At 43.9% G+C, this 19,855-nt stretch overlaps 1 protein-coding gene across 1 annotated transcript in view; it reads right to left on the bottom strand.

The window, feature by feature from the left end:
• LOC115191626 (AP-2 complex subunit alpha-1) overlaps nt 1-19,855 on the bottom strand; it is a 71,397-nt gene that overhangs the window by 10,058 nt on the left and 41,484 nt on the right. The window contains exons 7-14 of the mRNA XM_029749413.1: nt 19,374-19,598; nt 18,990-19,087; nt 18,507-18,738; nt 17,250-17,429; nt 3,690-3,844; nt 3,067-3,126; nt 2,454-2,525; nt 1,722-1,804 (exon numbers count right to left, since the gene is read on the bottom strand). Of these exons, the coding sequence (XP_029605273.1) occupies nt 1,722-1,804; nt 2,454-2,525; nt 3,067-3,126; nt 3,690-3,844; nt 17,250-17,429; nt 18,507-18,738; nt 18,990-19,087; nt 19,374-19,598 (1,105 nt within the window). The remainder of the gene's footprint in view (nt 1-1,721; nt 1,805-2,453; nt 2,526-3,066; nt 3,127-3,689; nt 3,845-17,249; nt 17,430-18,506; nt 18,739-18,989; nt 19,088-19,373; nt 19,599-19,855) is intronic.

The raw sequence follows: 19,855 nt of genomic DNA, 5'->3' as shown, positions 1-19,855 counted from the left end.
CAGACGTGCTCAATGGGATTGAGATCCAGGCTCTTCGCTGGCCATGGCAGAACACTGACATTCCTGTCTTAGAAATCAGCAGAAGATGAGCAGTATGGCTGGTGGCAGTGTCATGAAGGAGGATCATATCAGGATGAGCCTGCAGGAAGGGTACCACATGAGGGAGGAGGATGTCTTCCCTGTAAAGCACAGCATTGAGATTGCCTGCAATGACAACAAGCTCAGTCCAATGATGCTGTGACACACCGCCCCAGACCATGACGGACCCTTCACCTCCAAATCGATTCTGCTCCAGAGTACAGGCCTCGGTGTAACGCTCATTTCTTCGACAATAAACGCGAATCCGACCATCACCCGTTGCCACCCCCGTGCTTCACAGTTGAGATGGTGTTCTTCGGCTTGCAAGCGTCCCCCTTTTTCCTCCAAACATAACGATGGTCATTAGGGCCAAACAGTTCTATTTTTGTTTCATCAGACCAGAGGACATTTCTCCAAAAAGTACAATCTTTGTCCCCATGTGCAGTGCAAACCGTAGTCTGGCTTTTTATGGCGGTTTTGGAGCAGTGGCTTCTTCCTTGCTGAGCGGCCTTTCAGGTTATGTCGATATAGGACTCGTTTTACTGTGGATATAGATACTTTTGTACCCGTTTCCTCCAGCATCCTCACAAGGTCCTTTGCTGTTGTTCTGGGATTGATTTGCACTTTTTGCACCAAAGTACGTTCATCTCTAGGAGACAGAATGCATCTCCTTCCTGAGCGGTATGACGGCTGCGTGGTCCCATGGTGTTTATACTTGCGTACTATTGATTGTACAGATGAACGTGGTACCTTCAGGCATTAAGGAAATTGTTCCCAAGGATGAACCAGACTTGTGGAGGTCTACACATTTTTTTTCGGAGGTCTTGGCTGATTTCTTTTGATTTTCCCATGATGTCAAGCAAAGAGGCACTGAGTTTGAAGGTAGGCCTTGAAATACATCCACAGGTACACCTCCAATTGACTCAAATGATGTCAATTAGCCTACCAGAAGCTTCTAAAGCGCTGACATCATTTTCTGGAATATTCCAAGCTGTTTAAAGGCACAGTCAACTTAGTGTATGTAAACTTCTGACCCACTGGAATTGTGATACAGTGAAATAATCTGTCTGTAAACAATTGTTGAAAAATGACTTGTGTCATGCACAAAGTAGATGTCCTAACCGACTTGCCAAAACTATAGTTTGTTAACAAGAAATTTGTGGCGTTGATGAAAAACGAGATTTAATGACTCCAACCTAAGTGTATGTAAACTTCCGACTTCAACTGTACATACACACGTGCCAATACACCCATGTATTATGCTCACTCATCCAGCATCTAATTCATTATAGAAACTGAACCGTACCTTACCACTGAATAAAACATTCTGTATACTAAAATGCACATGACAAAGCTAGGATCTGAACACAAATACTAAATGACACCATCTATTACATTCTGTGCACACTCAGACGTACTTACCGATGCTATAGAATAGTACAGACATCAATTCAATAAGGTTTCAGCATATAGGTTAATGTATTTCACATGGGACTGATCTGCATGAAAAGGGTTAATACTTACAGGGAAGAATCCTAACTTTAAACCCACACGTAATGCAATCTCTCAGAACTCACATCAGTGTGACAAATGTGACTTAGGATTCAAGCATCTTCCCACATCGTCTTGTAGCCCAAACTCACCCAGGTTCTGGCGGTACTCAGACTTGATGCCGATCTGAAGCAGCTGGTTCTCAAACAACACGCCGTTGTTCTTGCACACAAATCTTGACAGAGAGACAGAGAGACAGAGAGACAGAGAGAGAGAGACAGACAGAGAGACAGAGAGAGAGAGACAGAGAGAGAGAGACAGACAGAGAGACAGAGAGAGAGAGAGACAGAGAGAGACAGAGAGAGAGACAGAGAGAGAGACAGAGAGAGAGACAGAGAGAGACACAGAGAGAGAGAGACAGAGAGACACAGAGAGAGACACAGAGAGAGAGAGACACAGAGAGACAGAGACAGAGAGAGAGAGAGACAGAGAGAGAGAGAGAGAGAGAGAGAGAGAGAGAGAGAATGAGTGCGTGCGTGCGTGAGTGAGAATGAAAGTGTTAGGATTTATCATCATGTTTCATTTGCTGCTCATGACACGTCAATCACGTGGTGGTCCATACACTACCTATACGTTATTGGAACTCTTCAGTCACGCCATCCTATCGCAATAACAATTCACTTTGCAGACAAACATATAGCTGTATCTTACCATACGTGAATGACTTAACATAACAGATGTCAGTGACATCTACACAGTTTGTATTATGTCAAGTCCAGTAGGTTGTTAGATACCATTGCTCAAGAGTGATAGAACCCAAAACAAGCTAGCCCCGTCGGAAAGAGAGAGAGAGGGAGAGAGGAGGAGCGAGAGAAAGCTCTTACTTGTTGAGAAGCTCGTCTGACTCGGGCAGAGGAGGGGCAGGGTCCTCAGAGGCCGCAGTAGGGGGAGCAGAGCTGAGAGGAGGAAGGGGGGGGGGTGGCGAAAGGACGGATGAGGAAAGGTGGATGACAGCACCCGCAGCAAAGGCAGGGGGGTGTGCGAGAACGTTAAATGTGTTCGAAGGGGATAAAACGAATTACAGATAGAAAAAGGGATAGACAGAGGAGGAAAGGAGAGAGAGAGGGCGAGTGTGTCGAGGGAGACCCAAAGCAGTGAGGCATGACAAACAGGAGCAGAGAAAAAGCAGAGGTGGGTTAGTATGAGCACTTAGACCCAATTCATCAAAACTGACAGCATTAACAAAAACCATGAGAAGTATTTTGCTGGTAAAAAAACCCAAGTGTGGTACATGTATGTATGAATACACAGCATATGTAGGCTACAATAACATCATCTAACAACCCACATGCAATAGAGGGTATTGTGTGTCCATGGGACTAGTTTAAGGTTGAGGTGCCCGTGTAGCCTTCCTAAATAGCTTTAGATTAGAACGACAGTGTTCGTGTGTGTTTGGGTGCAACATGACAGTCAGCCATCTTATTACTGGCCCCTTACTCCGAGTCACCAGGACCCTCCACCAATGGGGAGTCAGAGGCCTCGGGAGCGTGAAGAGCGCTGCCAATGTCCAATCACATATCGAGGACAAGAGATACACAAGCACGCACGTTGCCGGACCAAGCACGCACACACACACACACACACACACACACACACACACACACACACACACACACACACACACACACACACACACACGCAAAAACACAGAGAAGGGGAAATAGAAAAGGGGAAGGAGAGAAAGTAAGAAAAGAGAAAGACAGTCACATACACAGCAAGATAAAAAGAGAACAGACATGATTACACATAAAAGACGCAGAGGAAACAAGAAGAATGACTGATATAAAGACAGACAGAGGACCAGCACACATCACAGACAGCAAGCACCACAAGAATAAAACAACGCTCATTTTCAAGAGCAAGCTTCATATTCTACCACAGTGCATCTGGACAACTAAAACACATAACAGCCACAACACAAACATCAAGCATCCACTAGACACTGATCTTAGGTCAGTTTTGAATTTATCCCCCTAAGGGTAGGCTTGGAGTGGGGGTAATTTAGGCTGATCCCAGATCTGTGTCTATGGGAGTCTTCTATTCACAGGGTGAACATTCACCTCAGGAAGCCGTCGTCGTTCACGCCAGCAGAAGTGGCAGCAGGCCCCGCCTCTGAAAACACGTCAACCAATAGGCTGCCTGCACTGGGAGCGGCCCCACTAACAGGAGCGGCCGAACGAAGGCCAAGCAGATCCGCTGAAGGGGAGGGGGTGGACTGGAAGACAAAGAAAGATGGACAGAGAACAGAGAGCAGAGCGAGAACAGAGAGCAGAGCGAGAACAGAGAGCAGAGCGAGAACACAGCGAGAGAGCGCGAGTACAGAGCGAGAGAGCGCGAGTACAGAGCGAGAGAGCGCGAGTACAGAGCGAGAGAGCGCGAGAACAGAGAGAAAGCGCGAGAACAGAGAGAAAGCGCGAGAACAGAGAGCGCGAACAGAGAGCGAGAACAGAGAGCGAGAACAGAGAGCGAGAACAGAGAGAGCGAGAACAGAGAGAGCGAGCACAGAGCGAGCGAGAACAGAGCGAGCGAGGAGCGAGCGAGAACAGAGCGAGCGAGCGAGCACAGAGCGAGCGAGCGAGAACAGAGCGAGCGAGAACAGAGCGAGCACAGAGCGAGCGAGAACAGAGCGAGCGAGAACAGAGCGAGAACAGAGCGAGCGAGCACAGAGCGAGCGAGCACAGAGCGAGCGAGCACAGAGCGAGCACAGAGCGAGCGAGAACAGAGAGAGCGAGCGAGAACAGAGAGAGAGAGAAGAGAAAGAGAGAGCGCGAGAACAGAGAGAGCGAGAGCGCGAGAACAGAGAGAGAGAGAACAGAGAGCGAGAGCGAGAACAGAGAGAGCGAGAGCGAGAGAGCGAGAACAGAGAGAGAGAGAGAGCGAGAACAGAGAGAGAGAGAGAGCGAGAACAGAGAGAGAGAGAGAGAACAGAGAGAGAGAGAGAGCGAGAACAGAGAGAGAGAGAGCGAGAACAGAGAGAGAGAGAGAGAGCGAGAACAGAGAGAGAGAGAGAGCGAGAACAGAGAGAGAGAGAGAGAGCGAGAGAAGAGAGAGAGAGAGAGCGAGAGAAGAGAGAGAGAGCGAGAGAAGAGAGAGAGCGAGAGAAGAGAGAGAGAAGAGAGAGCGAGAGAAGAGAGAGAGAGAGCGAGAGAAGAGAGAGAGAGAGAGAGAGAGAGAGAGAGAGCGAGAGAAGAGAGAGCGAGAGAAGAGAGAGAGAGAGCGAGAGAAGAGAGAGCGAGAGGAGAGCGAGAGAAGAGAGAGCGAGAGGAGAGCGAGAGAAGAGAGAGCGAGAGAACGAGAACAGAGCGAGAGAACGAGAACAGAGCGAGAGAACGAGAACAGAGCGAGAGAACGAGAACAGAGCGAGAGAACGAGAACAGAGCGAGAGAACGAGAACAGAGCGAGCGAACGAGAACAGAGCGAGCGAGAACAGAGCGAGCGAGAACAGAGAGAGCGAGAACAGAGAGAGCGAGAACAGAGAGAGCGAGAACAGAGAGAGCGAGAACAGAGAGAGCGAGAACAGAGAGAGCGAGAACAGAGAGAGCGAGAACAGAGAGAGCGAGAACAGAGAGAGCACGAGAGGAGAGCGAGCGAGCGAGGAGAGCGAGCGAGCGAGGAGAGCGAGCGAGAGAGCAGAGCGAGCGAAAGAGCAAGCGAAAGAGAGAGAGCGAGCGAAAGAGAGAGCGAGCGAAAGAGAGAGCGAGCGAAAGAGAGCGAAAGAGAGAGAGCGAGCGAAAGAGAGAGAGCGAGCGAAAGAGAGAGAGCGAGCGAAAGAGAGAGAGCGAGCGAAAGAGAGAGAGCGAGCGAAAGAGAGAGAGCGAGCGAAAGAGAGAGCGAAAGAGAGAGAGAGCGAAAGAGAGAGAGAGCGAAAGAGAGAGAGAGCGAAAGAGAGAGCGAAAGAGAGAGAGCGAAAGAGAGAGAGCGAAAGAGAGAGAGCGAGCGAGCGAAAGAGAGAGAGCGAGCGAAAGAGAGCGAGCGAAAGAGAGCGAGCGAGCGAAAGAGAGAGAGCGAGCGAAAGAGAGAGAGCGAGCGAAAGAGCGAGCGAAAGAGCGAGCGAAAGAGAGCGAGCGAGCGAAAGAGAGCGAGCGAGCGAAAGAGAGAGAGAGAGCGAGCGAGCGAGCGAAAGAGAGCGAGCGAGCGAAAGAGAGCGAGCGAGCGAAAGAGAGCGAGCGAGCGAAAGAGAGCGAGCGAGCGAAAGAGAGCGAGCGAGCGAGCGAAAGAGAGAGAGCGAGCGAGCGAAAGAGAGAGAGCGAGCGAGCGAAAGAGAGAGAGCGAGCGAGCGAAAGAGAGAGCGCGAGCGAAAGAGAGAGAGCGAGCGAAAGAGAGAGCGCGAGCGAAAGAGAGAGCGAGCGAAAGAGAGAGAGCGAGCGAGCGAAAGAGAGCGAGCGAGCGAAAGAGAGCGAGCGAGCGAAAGAGAGAGAGCGAGCGAAAGAGAGAGCGAGCGAGCGAAAGAGCGAGCGAGCGAGCGAAAGAGAGAGAGCGAGCGAAAGAGAGAGAGCGAGCGAGCGAAAGAGAGAGAGCGAGCGAAAGAGAGCGAGCGAGCGAGCGAAAGAGCGAGCGAGCGAAAGAGCGAGCGAGCGAAAGAGCGAGCGAGCGAAAGAGAGAGCGAGCGAAAGAGAGAGCGAGCGAAAGAGAGAGCGAGCGAAAGAGAGAGCGAGCGAAAGAGAGAGAGCGAGCGAAAGAGAGCGAGCGAGCGAAAGAGAGCGAGCGAGCGAAAGAGAGCGAGCGAGCGAAAGAGAGCGAGCGAGCGAAAGAGAGCGAGCGAGCGAAAGAGAGAGAGCGAGCGAAAGAGAGAGAGCGAGCGAAAGAGAGCGAGCGAGCGAAAGAGAGCGAGCGAGCGAAAGAGAGCGAGCGAGCGAAAGAGAGCGAGCGAAAGAGAGAGAGCGAGCGAAAGAGAGAGAGCGAGCGAAAGAGAGAGAGGGAGCGAAAGAGAGAGAGGGAGCGAAAGAGAGAGAGGGAGCGAAAGAGAGAGAGGGAGCGAAAGAGAGAGAGGGAGCGAAAGAGAGAGAGCGAGCGAAAGAGAGAGAGGGAGCGAAAGAGAGAGAGGGAGCGAAAGAGAGAGGGAGCGAAAGAGAGAGGGAGCGAAAGAGAGAGAGGGAGCGAAAGAGAGAGAGGGAGCGAAAGAGAGAGAGAGCGAGCGAAAGAAAGAGGGAGCGAGCGAAAGAGAGAGGGAGCGAGCGAAAGAGAGAGCGAAAGAGAGAGAGGGAGCGAGCGAAAGAGAGGGAGCGAAAGAGAGAGCGAACAGAGAGACAACATTTGTATAATAGCAGTGCTTTGAGAATATATTGCTCAATATTAAAGTAAATCCATTACACAGACAGTGATTGTGGTTTTTCCAAAGCGATCCCCATCTCTTTCAACTGCTGCCAGTCTTTGAATTGTCAGAACAGAAATTACAAGATTGCAATAACAGTATTATAACATCAAATGGTTGTTTTATGCAACAGAATAGTTTTTTTTAAACACTCATCTGTGTGTGTGGAAAGTGGGCCTCAGAGAATAACACTGACTGTGGATTTACGACGAATTGGTGATAAGACAACATTCCATGATTAGTGTCTGTGTGCCTGTCTGTCAGTAACAGGGAGAACCAATCTCCAGTTTCTTTAAAGTAATTATTTAGTATTCTAGGTTGCATTAGTATTTTTGTACAAGAAAGCAGTAAATGAACTAGAGACAGATATTTGGTGCCATGTAAATCTTGATGTCTGTTGCATGAGAGCAAAATGTGCCTTTGTATAAATTCTCTCATATGTGATTTGTCATGAACATCCAGGAGGATGGACTTTGCTATAAAATTCTGTGGCTTAGTCCTGCTGGCTGGGGTCTCAACGAATCACCTACAGAGGGGGCTCATTGACAAGCTCCATTACTGCAGTAATTAAATAATAAAGTTTACTTGCTTTGAAGAAATTTTAAAAAGTCTCTCCTTTTGATCACAATAATTCCACAACAATTTTGGCGACGAGGATGGGATGATGAACTTCATTTCTCTGATTGTTCCCAGTGAAACTCAGGTTAACTGTGCACGGGGAGTTGCAGCTGGGGAAAGACACTCCACTTTTTGGAGCAGATCGGATCGGATTCCCACCTGGCTGGGAGCGTCAGCTGAACGGATACATCATTTTGACCCGAATTGGATTAGGGAAGAGACTGGTTTCTTTCAATAATTGAATTTGAAAGTGCACAGAATTGATAGCACTAGTTAGACATTAAATTGAACGTTGACGTCGGAGTGGATAATCAATAAGTGATAAGAAAAAAGAAAAATAACAAAACCAAACATAAAAGCCCCTGTCGAGGGTACTCTCAGAGCGAGGTCTACTTTAAGATAGCCACAGCTGAGGTAACTAGCAGGACTGAGTTGAGTTGATAAGAGTGGACTTAAGTGAGGTTTCCTTGGACATCATTGTTATTTAGCCAGTTGCGGGCTACCAAAAGTTCAGATCCATGGTACTGGTTGATCACAGTAGGACTGGTGAGGTTAAGGTATTGATCGAGGAACTAGAGTGCGGGTGACGCCTTGCGAGGGCATTTGACTTAGTGATGTTCAAATTATAACGTGAAATGTTTTGATAAACAGGTATGACCTGGGTTACAATTGTTAAAGGCCATTGTGAGTTGTTGTTGTTGTTGGGACCACTAATTAGGTAATATTTTGATAATGTTATGGGTTTCCCTGTTCATATAGACAGGGTTTGAAATCCTGTGCGGGTAATCTTTGTAGAAGCGTTCTGTGTGGGCGCAGTAGGTTGACTCTGTGTGGGTAACCTTTCAATGATGTTCTGTGCGGACATCTGACCAAGTCTGTGTGAGTGGTCTGACCATTCCTCTGTGGCTGGTTATTTAGTAATGTTCTGTGTGAGCATTTGATCAATCCTGTGTGGATGATCATTAAGGTTCTGTGTAAGCCTGAGATAAATAATAATTAGGAGATAAGTTAATGATATGCAACGGTTTAAAATAGTGAGGTACATATGTGAAAGCTATAAACCAAATTTACCTATAGAAGTAAGAAAATATTCCGGCAGGCGATAAATATTGATTAAGTGTGTTTGGGAACAGTACTGTGTGAATGTGATATGAAAGTTGTGTGAGTGTGGAAATAAGATATGGAAATGTGCATAATAAGATTGAAATTTGGTTAATAAATGTTGATCATGTTATTTTGGGGTTCCGTCCATCACTTCCCATCATAGAATATCACCGGGTGCTATTGAGAACGGGATGTTATTTTACACCTGAAGAGCATTATTCCAACGACCCGCTGGGCAGTGTCCGGGAAACTTCAGTTATTTTCCGCTGGGAGATTGCTGAGCCAATGGATTTGGTTGATGTGAGTACCTAAGAATTTCTAACGTTCTAAATGGATTCTGTGAAGATATGAAAATATGATGAATTGTATGTGTGTATAATCGATTACTAGAGATTTGATAAAGTCATTCTGGGAATATAATGAGATGCCACTTAAACAACCCATACATAGATGTACGTAGGTTTTGAGTTTGTCCCTTTAATGGATCATTTGATAAAGATGAGGTTTAACATTATTAAACAGTCTACAAAGTCTGGGCAATTGTCTTAGAAAATGATTGGAGTGTTTCCACTTTTGGTTAACTTACCCTAACAATGTAACTATAAAACGCTTATTGGATTTTCTCCGTCCGGGTACTACATTTGAAATAAAACTACCCTTAAGGCCAGAATTTTTTCTTCTTCCCAGTATGACAGGAAGTTCGACCGAATTAAGATTGAACCTCGACGTAACTTAAAACGTCATACAAAGCCTAGGGTATCCATCAAATTATCATTGTGGGATTAATGTGATGTAGTCAAGTAATTGAAATATATTGCATGAGAAAACAATCTGCTTTTATTATTATATTATTTATACTGACCAAAATATGGGTTTCTGATTGTAATTCAAGTATTGATATGTTTTGCCTAGACAGATACTGCCGTCAGTGTTTGTTTAAGATATAAACTGAACGTTTTAGCAGCTTGCTTAGTTCGAATGAAAAGGTTAATTTATTCAACATGAATGGCGGGGCGATTCCCGAGGTAATACGCTTCGTCTGTTGCCTAAATGGTCTGCTGGAATAACATATTGAGAATGGAGTCGTATTTAAATAACTGAATCAAATAAGGGACAGTTACCTACATCTAATGAATTCTAATGTTAGCGGAGAGGCAATTGCGATAGAGATGTGATCATGATCATGATAACACAAGGCTACAATAGCAATGGATCGAAGTTGTGGGTGGTCAGAGACTGTAGTATTGTGCCCACCGAAATGTGTTTTTTCCGTTGTGGATTGACTGATGTATTTTATAAATTTGGCATATTACATTCTACTTTTAAAGTCTTGGACATTTCATAAGTGTGAAGCAAAAAGAGAAGAGAAAGTTGTCCAATGTGTTTTTAACCTAATGATAGAGGTAAGTGCAGAACTTTGTTGAGAATGGGTTATTTATTTATATTTTTATATATATTTTTTTTTAATGGTAAGAGTCTCCATGTTTTAGTCCAATGGTGAAAGCGAGTCGTGCAATATCGGGCCGTAAGGGATGCAGTGGTACATTTGCAGTAGAGGTCTGAATAGTTGAATCGGAAACGTTCTTTGATCATTTCTGATTACTGTTGCTGAGTTTTATAGTTTAGGTAACACCAGTGAATTTGAGCAGGTAGTTAATGTATTCTAACATTATAATATGTTTCCATTATGTGGAACAGTGTCCGGTCATTAAAGTGGATTGCAGTTAGAGTTTATTTTTATAGGGACAGCGCACATTAATCAACGTTTCAGTAAAAGTGCTGTTTTAGCCAACTGGCTAATTTTCAACCGCAGTCCCTGGGCAGGTTATTAAAAACAATTACAATACAGACAATCAATGAGCAGTGAGCACATGCAGAGCAACATAGAACAAGCAACACATAGCATGCAGACAGAGCAATAGCACAAAAAGCAACAAAACACATAAAAGCAACTCACCAGCTACAGACAACATGGAAAGCGGCAATACACAGCTAGGGATTATGTTCACTAGTCTGATTGGCCTTTAGCCATGTCTTCATGTTTTTTGTGAAGGTGTGAAAAGTGGTACAGTTGTGTCTCTCTGATGGCAGTGTATTCCAGACATGGGAAGCTCTCACAGAGAAAGCAGATTGACTAAAGGTGCTTTTCCTTAAGGGAACTATACAGTCACCTCTCATGGCAGACCTTGTGGATCTGCTGCCATAGGTTTGGGTTTTCATTTAACAAAGGTACTGAGTGGATGGGGGAGCCAGGCCGTTTAGGATCTTGAATACAAGACATGCGTCAGTGTATTGCACAAGATTTTTCCAACTCAGCAGCTCATGCTTTCTGAGGATGTAACAGTGATGATGGCTATTGGGCTTCCTATCAAGCACATTGAGAGCCTGATAGGAAGCCATTCAGACAGACTGAATGGGTTTTAATGTTGTATAGCAAGCTTGGGCCCAACTAGTCAAGCAGTATGTATGTTAAGGGAAACGTAGGAGACCACGTCTCAAACAACTTTTTAATAGATGCCTGGGATCAAAGATCCCTGATTCCTTACACTGAGAAATTGACTACATTTGTGACAGAAAAAAAAGTATTACATTTAGTAACGATACCAGGATAATGATATATGGTTATGGAAAAGAGAGACCTGTCATATAATATGATATGGGAGGGAATTGTTAGTGGCGAGATGCATTTTGCGGTGTCTAAGGGTAGCACATGCTAAATTAAGCGCACATAAAAGTCGGGGTAGATTAAAACAAAAATGATTTGAGGAAGTACAGTGGACTTATGTTATATTTGTAGTTATAACTTTGGGTTGCTGATTAGGAGGAGAATGGGGGTGGTCATTTTCTCTCTTTGAAATGTTTCCCCCGGGGCTATGGTCTTGGCGAGAGCAGTGAGTGAGACTGAAACGACCAAATTAAATAGGCCTGGCCATTTTTGTTAGTTTTTACCTTAAGGTTACCACACTTGTTATGACTATTTGTTGGTGTTTTTAAAATACTGTTTGATTTATTGTGAGTGTTCTATTTCATTTGGGTTTAGTGAGTTTTCCATTTGTCTTTGTGCCAAGGTATCTCAAAAAGGGACACACACACAGAATTTTCTGAAGTTTTTATTTTCTGAGTTTTAATTGAACACAAGTTAATTATTTTGATAAGAAATACATTTCCAGTAAGTTTCCAGTGTATGAAATGTTTGACTGTTTTTCATTACTTAGTCTAATATAGTAAGAAACACTTCTTTGACGGGTTTGTATGACCTCTGACATCTGTCCTGACTTTCCAGTGTGGTTTGATCACCCTCATTGGAAAGCCATTTGGATAATGAATTTAAGGTCAATTGTTATACTAATTTGAAAGGCATTTGTAATATTGATAATTATGATGAAGTTTATAGTTCTTAGCCATATTTGTGATTTGGACCAATGTGAAGGAGAGGGTGTTGCCTTTGACTAAGGGTAGGCTGTCTTAAGTCTATTTTACTATGACTGTATAGGTGCAATTATTTTTCTTTATGGAGTTAAGGGTAGTGATTGTAATTAAATTGTTATTTGAAATTATTGTTTTATTTTTAACCAGTGGTAGTGTTTTTTTTATACACATTACTCACATTGGGAGCCATGCGTCAAAATGGGGGTGGTAACAGTCCTCTGAGGTTTTGGATTGAAGTTTACACGCCTTTAGTGATATATAGGAGTGTATTGAGTGACATGTGACGGAGTGTATTGTTGTGTTGTTTGTTCAGTTCTGATACGAATCTCACCAGATTAGGTCTGCTGGATGGTTGGGATGTGGCTCTGAGATGAAGTTGACAGTGTGATGGGGAGTATAAGCTAATTTGAAGATTTTTTTTTAAATATAATGTGTTATTCTCTTTGACATGTTTAGACATTGGTATTAAGAATAATTGGTAGAGGTAATAATTTATCATATAGTCAAAGCTTGTCTGGATTTCCTGAGACAGAAATGAACTGAGCAAAACTGTTGTTCTGATCTTTCCTCTCTCAAGGTCACAGTCGGTGTCTTAACCTCTTGGCGTTCCCCTAGGATAGGGGGCGCTACAGCGATTTTTGAAAAAAATGTGTGCCCATTTTAAACGGCCTACTACTCAAACTCAGAAGCTAGGATATGCATATAATTAATACTTGTGGATAGAAAACACCCTAAAGTTTCTAAAACTGTTTGAATGGTGTCTGTGAGTATAACAGAACTCATATGGCAGTCAAAACCCCGAGACAGATCGAAACAGGAAGTGGAATTCTGAATTGCGAACTCAACTTCATCACGTTGCCTATTAATCACACCGTGAGCTATGGTTCATTGAGCACTTCCTATTGCTTCCACTAGATGTCCCCAGTCTTTACAAAGTGGTTTGAGTCTCCTACTGTGAAAACTGACAGAATGACACGCTGTGGAACGTGGTCACACGGAGAGGGCCATCACCATTATGACGCCGGCGCCCCTGGTTACCCTCCCCTTTCGAAACGTTTTGAAACACAATGCAATCGTCCCCCTCGAATCTTATTGGAGCTCTCGTTGAAAAAGGCCCTACAGATTTATGTTATACAACGTTTGAACGAACCTAAATAAGAAAAAAATGCATTTTGTTGAAAGAGTAGCCCCGCGCACGTCGGAACTTTTGGTTCAGCCTTCAGAACGCGCTAACAACAACAAGCTAATGGAACATAAAGGATGAACTTTTTCGAACGAAAATACATTTGTTGTGGACCTGGGATTCCTGGAAGTGCCTAAGGATGAAGATAATCAAAGGTAAGGGATTATTGACAATAGTATACAAGACTAGATTTGATATGCGATTGTTCCAAGATGGCTAGCCTATTGCTATTGCTAGCCTATTGTTCTGAGTATCGCATCCCCTTTTATCGCAAAGTGTGATTAACCAGTAAAGTTATTTTTAAATCTGGCATTACAGGTGCTTTCAAAGATATTCATCTATAAATCTTAGAATGACAATATTACATTTTAAAAATGTTTTCGAATAGTAATTTAGTAAATTGTAGCGCTGTTTCATCGGATACATTTGAGGGAAAATAGTTAGTCAACGTTACGCACCGATGTAAAATGCTGTTTTTATATATAAATATGAACTTTATCGAACAAAAGAATGCATGTATTGTGTAACATGATGTCCTAGGTGTGTCATCTGATGAAGATTGTCAAAGGTTAGTGCTGCATTTAGCTGTTTTTTGGTTATTTGTGATGCATGTGGTTGGTCGGAAAATGGCTATGTGGTTACTTTTACGATATACTCCTCTAACATAATCTAATGTTTTGCTTTTGCTGTAAAGCCTTTTTGAAAATCGGACGACGTGGTTCGATTCAGGAGAGGTGTATCTATAAAACGATATCATTTGAAAAAAAAATGGAAAAAAAATATTATTACATTTTGTTATGCTAATGGCGATAGGATTTTTCGCTGGATGTCCGTCCCGAGGCCGCACAGGGGTTAATGCATGAAAGGGATAATTTGACCACGAGAACGGTGTGAACCTCAAACCCCCCCCAACTGGCTGAAGAAGAGCGACAAAGGCGTTCAATATGGCCCTGTCCGCACCACTTCCACAGAGAGACCTGAGTCCGAGCCAGCAACTGGTGTACAGCATCCAATCTAAGCTGTTTTTTCTCTCATGTCTTTTCTCTCAGGAGTGTGACAGGAGTCCACATTGAGTGAGCATGGGGAAAAATCTGTTCCAAACTTCTCTTATGTTGCTGTTATACTGGTTGACAAATGGACAAAACATAATGGGTGGTAAAGGTGGTGGCGGGGCTCAGGTGAGACATTGAAATTGGGACATTATCATGGCCATCCACTTTGAACTGTAAAGCTATCTGATGACAATGACGAAGACGCCAGATGAATCAGTGCTTGAAACGTTGGGGGGGCATTGGTAAACTGTGCCCAAAATTGATTGCAGAGGTCTACACACTGCTAAAATAGTAATTTAGATTAAGAATGATGCATTAGGATACTGATCTGTAATTATAATCATGATAAGAAAGTTAATACTAGAATTTTTGGATAATTATACAGTATGTTAATATAAATTTACATTCTGCCAATGTCGATTTGTGTTCAATTGAGGGTTTTGAATGATAGGACCAATCACTAAGCAATGTCATTCTACAATTTGGATGGAAAATTAATTGGGTTTTGATTATTATTTGGAAACTGAATGATTTTTAAAACTGACGGATTGATTGGTGAATGGGGAGAGTGAAACTGATTCTAATCTATTTGACTTATTCCCATTACCAAATGATAATACTCAGGAACTATAGCATGTATGGTGTTAATGGCACAGAGACTATAGGAGTGGAATCATGACGCTTGTGGAATCATGACGCTTGTCTTGGGTCATGTTCATTAGGCACCAACGGAATACATTTTACTTAAACCAGGAGTCACTACCTGGATTTGTTCAACAAGATATGCTAATTTCAGTTTCTAGAAATAGTTATTTCCACCATGCTGATCCATTGGAGTGTGATAGATAACTAACGCTTATTTTATTAAACTCCATTGTTGCATGCACTGCATTACGCATTAAATATTTGATTTTCACTGTCTATGAAGATATAGCCTTGAATCATATAAACTGTATGCATCTTTTGGTTTTCTTCAACTGCTGCCAGTCTTTCAATACAAGTGATTTATGTCATTGTGTTGTGTCTTGTAATTGCTACAAACAAATTCTCCCTTCGTAGAACAACAAAGATGACAAGGGCGAGGGGGTCTACTAAGCTATCTATTAAGATGGTCATACCAAGGATCATTTAGCCATTTGATTTTGAATTTAAGGACCCATTTAGGTATAATTCATTCTTGTAAAAAATGTTATGCAACATTGAATTTGGCCTTACTGCTATTAGCCCATAGAAACACATTGCATAACAAATAAATAATAAAAAAGGATGCTTAAAAGTGTCTGTCTTCTGAGAGATAGGTGGACACCTGCTCGTCAAACATCTCATTCCAAAATCATGGGCATTAATATGGAGTTGGTCCTCCCCTTTGCTGCTATAACAGCCTCCACTCCTCTGGTAAGGCTTTCCACTAGATGTTGGAACATTGCTGCGAGGACTTGCTTCCCTTCAGCCACAAGAGCATTAGTGAGGTCGGGCACGGATATTGGGCGATTAGACCTGGCTCGAGGTCGGGCACGGATATTGGGCGATTAGACCTGGCTCGCAGTCGGCGTTCCAATTCACCCCAAAGGTGCTCAATGGGGTTGAGGTCAAGGGCTCTGTGCAGGCCAGTCAAGTCCTTCCACACCGATCTCAACAAACCATTTCTTTATGGACCTCGCTTTGTGCATTGGGGTATTTTCATGCTGAAACAGGAATGGGCCTTCCCTATACTGTTGCCAAAGTTGGAAGCACAGAATCATCTAGAATGTCAATGTATAATGTAGCGTTACAATTTCCCTTCACTGGAACTAAGGGGCCTAGCCTGAACAGCACCAGACCATTATTCCTCCTCCACCAAACTTTACAGTTGGCACCATGCGGTCCGGCAGGTAGCGTTCTAGTGGCATCCGCCAAACCCAGATTAGTCCAACGGACTGCCAGATGGTGACGCGTGATTCATCACTCCAGAGAACGTGCTTCCACCGCTCCAGCGTCCAATGGCGCAGATTTTTACACAACTCCAGCCGACGCTTGGCATTGCATGTGGTGATCTTAGGTTTGTGTGCGGCTGCTTTGCCATGAAAACCCATTTCATGAAGCTCCCGACGAACAGTTATTGTGCAGACGTTGCTTCCAGAAGCAGTTTAGAACTTGGTAGTGAGTGTTGCAACCGAGGGCCGGCAATTTTTTTATACATTTTTTTGTGACGAACTGACTTGTTGGAAAGATGGCATCCTATGCCGGTGCCACGTTGAAAGTCACTGAGCTCTTCAGTAAAGCCATTCTACTGCCAATGTTGTCTATGGAGATTGCATGGCTGTGTGCTCAATTTTATACACCTGTCAGCAACGGGTGTGGCTGAAATAGCCGAATCCACTAATTTGAAGGGGTGTCCACATACTTTTGTATATATAGTGTATAAGAAAGATCAGGAAATTATTTTTATTTAGTTTGACCCATATTTAACCAATTTCTTTTGGCACTAAACTTCTTCCATATTTACTTCCATTCATTTTTTAAACTGGTACCGGGCTACCTTGAGACGAGTAAATAACCAACAGGTACGTGTTCGTGAGAGTCTCAGTGTGTTGTCCCAAACTGTTCGGGCACTACAGACAGAAGTTGGTGGATCGACAATACCAACTTCGGAGCAAAACGGAGAACACCATCGTGTTCTTGAGTTTCATCTTTTCGTAGAGTGGTTTGGACGCTACAGAAGTTTTCGGGATGTCTCATGGTCTGACAAACACAGCTGTAGCTTGGCCACCTTCCACTGCAGAAGGCCACAATTGGCGGATGCGATGGATTGAGATGGAGCCTATTCTAAAAACTTAGACGGATTTTGATTAGGATTTTTTGATTATGCTAATTTGATTTCCGCGGGTGTAGAGAATAGGTGCCATTTGGGATGCAGATACAGTATATTGAATTGAATGCTCACTGCGTTAGAGGCTGCGATGGCAGCATCGCCCCCCCTGTCCCCTCCACCATTGAGCTCTCCTCTCTCCTTGCCATCCTCCAGCTCTACCGACACGGCACCCGGACCCTTCTTCTTCTTCAGCTTGGCCAAGATGGATGACTCCCTCTCTGGGAAGGGAGGCATCTCCTCCAGCACAGTGGCCTGAAGAGGGGGAAGGAGGGATGTGGTTATAGTTATGACAATGTGGGGTTTTGACTTAAATCCATTTGAAAATCTATGACAAGACTTTAAAATGGCTGTCTAGTAATGATAAACAATCAATTTGACAGAGCTTGAAGAACATCGAAAATAATAAATGGGCAAATACCGTACAATCCAGGAGTGCAAATATCTTAGAGACCTACCCAGAAAGGCTCACAGCTGTAATCGCTGCCAAAGGTGATTCTAAAATGTATTCACTCAGGGATGTGAATACTTATGTAAATTTGATCTTTCTGTATTTTATTATTTTCAATACATTTGCAAAGATATCTAAAAACATGTTTTCACATTGTCATTATGGGGTATTATTGTGTGTAAAGAACGAGAGAAAATCTATTTAATCCGTTTTGAATTCAGGCTGTAACAACAAAATGCGAAATAAGTGAAGGGGTATGAATACTTTCCGAAGGCACTGTAAGTGCATTTAAAATGGCAACATACTTTACAGTAAACAAACAAAGACGAGAAAGAGATCAGTAAAATAACAAAAACACGTGCAGAGCTGTGGTAGCCTGACGCCTCACACTAAATTCTTCCTCTGCTCTGTTGTTCGCTACAGAGAGTCTGAAACTGCTACAGTAGAAGTCGTTTGTATGACTTTAAAATGAAGGGTGTTGTACAAAACAATTTAATCAGAGATTGGATAGTGTAACAAATCTAACCAGAGTATCAAAGTTGATAACGACATCTTGTAGACCGGCTCTGGCCCAACCCGTCAGTTTCTGGGAGCAATCAGAACGGTAAGAATGTGTTCACATTCTAGAAATCGTTGGGAGAGTGGCAAAGCCAGACTCATTGTGGAAAAGAAACGTCAGTTGGTCAGAGCGATGTGGATGGGTAGCCAGGCAAGAGCTGTGTGTGCAGTGATAACACTCCCTGGCACAGTCACATATACGACTCTCCACTGGAGACCAGGGTTCAATCCCCGTACCCACCCTTCCAACCTGTCACAAAGTGTCAGAACATCTACAAATATATAGATATCTTTTTTGCCGATCAAAAACCCCAAAAGCTCACCAGGACGTCGGTGCTGGCGATGGAGGAGAGCTTGAGGTACTCCACGGCCCTCTGCTGCAGCTCCACGTCAGAGTTCCTGATCTGGCTGTCGGAGCGAAGCACCTCCTGGATGGTGGCCTTGGTTTCTGGGAACAGGTTGATGAACTTGATGTAGGCAGAGAGCAGCAGGGCACGCGTGGGCACTGAACACAGGTGGAACTTAGAGTGGAGCAGGTTGAACTGGACCAGAGGGCTGGAGAGAGGGATTAGAAAGAGGGAGAAGAGAAAGAGAGGAGCGGTAGAGAGTTAAAATTATAGTGGGAAGAGAGGATGAGAATGGAGAAGAAGAGGGAGAGAAGGATGACAAAAAGGTAGAACCATAAAAATAAATGAAAAAGATGGGGAAGAAAAACCTAATTAATACATCAGAAAATAAGAGCAACCGCATATTTGTGTGCGTCTCAGGTTGATGATGTCACTGGTGTGGGAGAGGACACCACTCACCTGGAGCGGGGGTCCCCGGCGATGAGGTTTCCAAACTCTCCCAGGATGTAACCCCCCACCTTCACCATGTTCTCATGACAGGCTGGGGCCTGCAGCGCCTGGAGAGGGGGAGGAGGGGGACAGTTAGAAGCGTAAGTAATTTGAACAGATTTTATGATATCCAAATGCTATGGGTCTTCAGAGCCGTGTTCATTAGGCACCAAACAGAAACAAATTACTCAAACAGGGAGGACTTTATAATACAATTTTAAAAACTGGTTTTTAATATTTTTAAAAATGTTTCCACCGTAATGTATTCAACTAGGGAATATGATTGAGGAATTTCCAAGCTGAGACAAAAAGAGCACATTGGATCCAGACGTATCCGGCTTGGGGAACCCCTACCTCAAAGACAGTCTTGGCGGCGTAGCCCTGCACGTCATCGCGGTTGATGACAATCTGGATGACGCGGTACCACACCTCCTCGCTGACGTAGTCCCCGGCAATGCGGATGAGGTTAAGGATGGTGTCAACATACCATGAGTAGTCCACCGCATACTTTTCTGCCAGGATGGCCACCTTCAACACCTGGGAGAGAAAGGAGCAGAGGTTACACCAGGGGTTCCCAAACTTTGTTGGCCAATGACCCCATTTTGATATCTGAAAATTATTGCGGCCCTACCCATATGATCTTTTTAAGTACAACAGCCAAGTTGTACTTTTTTATTTGGGGCTATGGCAGTCAATTGAAAAACATTCTAACAGTATTTGATTGTCTTCTCCACTCACCATCACATACTTTTAATGTGGAGCAGTCAATTGCAAATTAGTCTGACAAAATGTCTCTCATATCACCACCACTAATGAGACGGGTGTGCTTGTTGCAT

The sequence above is a fragment of the Salmo trutta genome, chromosome 4 (assembly GCF_901001165.1).
Source record: "Salmo trutta chromosome 4, fSalTru1.1, whole genome shotgun sequence".
Classification (NCBI taxonomy): domain Eukaryota; kingdom Metazoa; phylum Chordata; class Actinopteri; order Salmoniformes; family Salmonidae; genus Salmo; species Salmo trutta.
This window is presented reverse-complemented; position numbering and strand designations above follow the sequence as displayed.